Source organism: Glossina fuscipes, unplaced genomic scaffold (assembly GCF_014805625.2).
Source record: "Glossina fuscipes isolate IAEA_lab_2018 unplaced genomic scaffold, Yale_Gfus_2 60085, whole genome shotgun sequence".
NCBI lineage: Eukaryota > Metazoa > Arthropoda > Insecta > Diptera > Glossinidae > Glossina > Glossina fuscipes.
Window position 1 is genome coordinate 1 of NW_024002606.1, and position 2,047 is coordinate 2,047.

General features: G+C 37.3%; 1 protein-coding gene across 1 annotated transcript; it reads right to left on the reverse strand.

The window, feature by feature from the left end:
- Positions 1–1,122: 1,122 nt before the first annotated feature.
- On the reverse strand, positions 1,123–1,926 carry LOC119643296 (kelch-like protein 5). The gene has a single exon (XM_038042639.1). The coding sequence runs from the start codon at positions 1,924–1,926 to the stop codon at positions 1,123–1,125; it is 804 nt and encodes a 267-aa protein (XP_037898567.1).
- Positions 1,927–2,047: the final 121 nt, after the last annotated feature.

Below are 2,047 nucleotides of genomic sequence, written 5' to 3' on the forward strand. Positions count from 1 at the left end.
TTTTATCGTTAAATTTATTTTTATTTATTAAATTACTATAATGAATTTATAATAACTTTGCTTTATTTTGATCCTGACTCAGGAGGCGAGTACACTTACACTTACAAACGTAGAAATTTGCAAAAAATCTGTGGGCTCTGTGGGTGTTGACTACACCCGTCGTCACCCATTTTCGTAAGGATCCTTGATGACGTGCTGCATGCGTTTCCATGCGTTTCCAGGTTTCTTGCATCCTCGCAGGGGTCACTTGCATCCCAATGGTAAATGATCGGTAACTTTCCTAGTGAGAAGCATTCACAGTTTTCCTTTGCTTTCATTTCGATGTCATTCCGCCTGTACCTTACCTCACCATAGTAATTTACCTGTAATATACCTAACATAGATAAATAGATAGCCTGCTATATATTTAAGCTTAAAAAGTAGCACAACCCCTCCCATTTTTATTTATATTCCCAATTTAGGTGAATAGGAAAAAGAATTGTAGCTGCTTGCCTAGTCATCAACAATCATGCTGTGCAGCGTGGTTCCAGTACATAACATCGTAATTCTTGTTTGACCGTAAAAGACACAATAACGCGGCGAACCTCTTCTTACAACTCCAGGTGTATGCAAAATAAATCCTCTTATGTCCATCCAAAGTTCAAATATCCAATGTTTGGGTGGATGCAATTATTTAAGCCCAGGAAACCTTTAACACATGATAAGAAACTCGGTCAAGTAAATACGAAAATAGTGATAAACATTCCACGCTGGAGATGCTTCAGCGAAAGCTCCTTATGTATTCGAAATTCGCTGTTACTTCACATCTACAGTAAGTGATAGGCAATACTTTTGATCTGTGATTATCATTCAGTGTCTTTCAAGAATAATTCGCAACCTTGTGTTCCTCTAGTACACGTGTTTCGGTTTGTTTGCCGCCCTTTTCTGGATAATTACTGTCACAAAGAAAGTATTCACACTTACCTACTCCTAGAAATAAAACAGCATTTAAATGATTGATAAAAGTTTATTATCCATAAATGTAAAAGAACTAAACGTTTCTTTAAACATTAATATTTTTGATTTTCTTTGAATGGATGAAACCTTAAAGATACGCAAAAGATTCTGAGGAGAGTAAGGATACTAATATATATTCTTATTAAAATCAAAATCTCCGCTGAAAATTGCAGTTCCCACGGAATAGTTTTCAATTTGTATTGAATTGACTGTTGTCCACTCATTATTATCTATGTTAAGGCGTTCCACACTTGTAATCAATTCTGGGCTACGTCTTTCTCTACCGCCCAACACATAAATGTCTTTTGCGGCTATTACGGCCGAGAAACCATACCTATTAGACAACATGGAAGGAATAGGTTCCCATTTCTTCACCCGTATGTCGAGTCGTTTGCAGTCTTTTGCTCCAATGGCAAACAATGTTCGATCATATGAGATGAGTTCGTATTGACCAGATGGGCGTAGCATCTTATGTAAATTATACCATTTTCCATTTCTCGGGTCAAAGCGAAAAAGTGAATTACCATTAGATTTTTGAGTTAGACTGTATATACAATTTTCTGCCACTGTCGCCCGATTGGAATATAAAGTCATATCCACAGGGATATCCTGACACAAGTGCCATTTGTTAGTTGCAGGATCATAGCTTTCTACTATGAAATTGAACTTTCCACCAAGAACATAAATTAGACCATTGTACGTGCAAATGCCAAAATCTTCCAGATCATAATTCATTGGTGCTATGTAACTCCATCGCTTACTGGCAGGATCATAACATTCTGCCGTGTTCAATTCACTTCCACCCACTGAATAAACTACACCGTTGTAGGAAACAGCAGCATTTTCCTGTCTATTCTCATTCATACTTGGGATAGAAACCAGTTTGTTTTTGGAAATATCGTAGACTTCGCATTCGTTTTTGGCTGTCATATTGCGCCGTGAGCCGCCGACAAGAAACACACAAAAGCTTTCATTGCGATGTTTTGTTCCTGTTTGGCATCTCCCATGTAATTGACGTTGTTTTAAAGTTAAGGCTTTCATTACGAATTTA

Coding starts and splice junctions, on each gene's coding strand:
- LOC119643296 (XM_038042639.1), bottom strand. CDS start 1,926: ATGACAGCCAAAAACGAATGCGAAGTCTACGATATTTCCAAAAACAAA.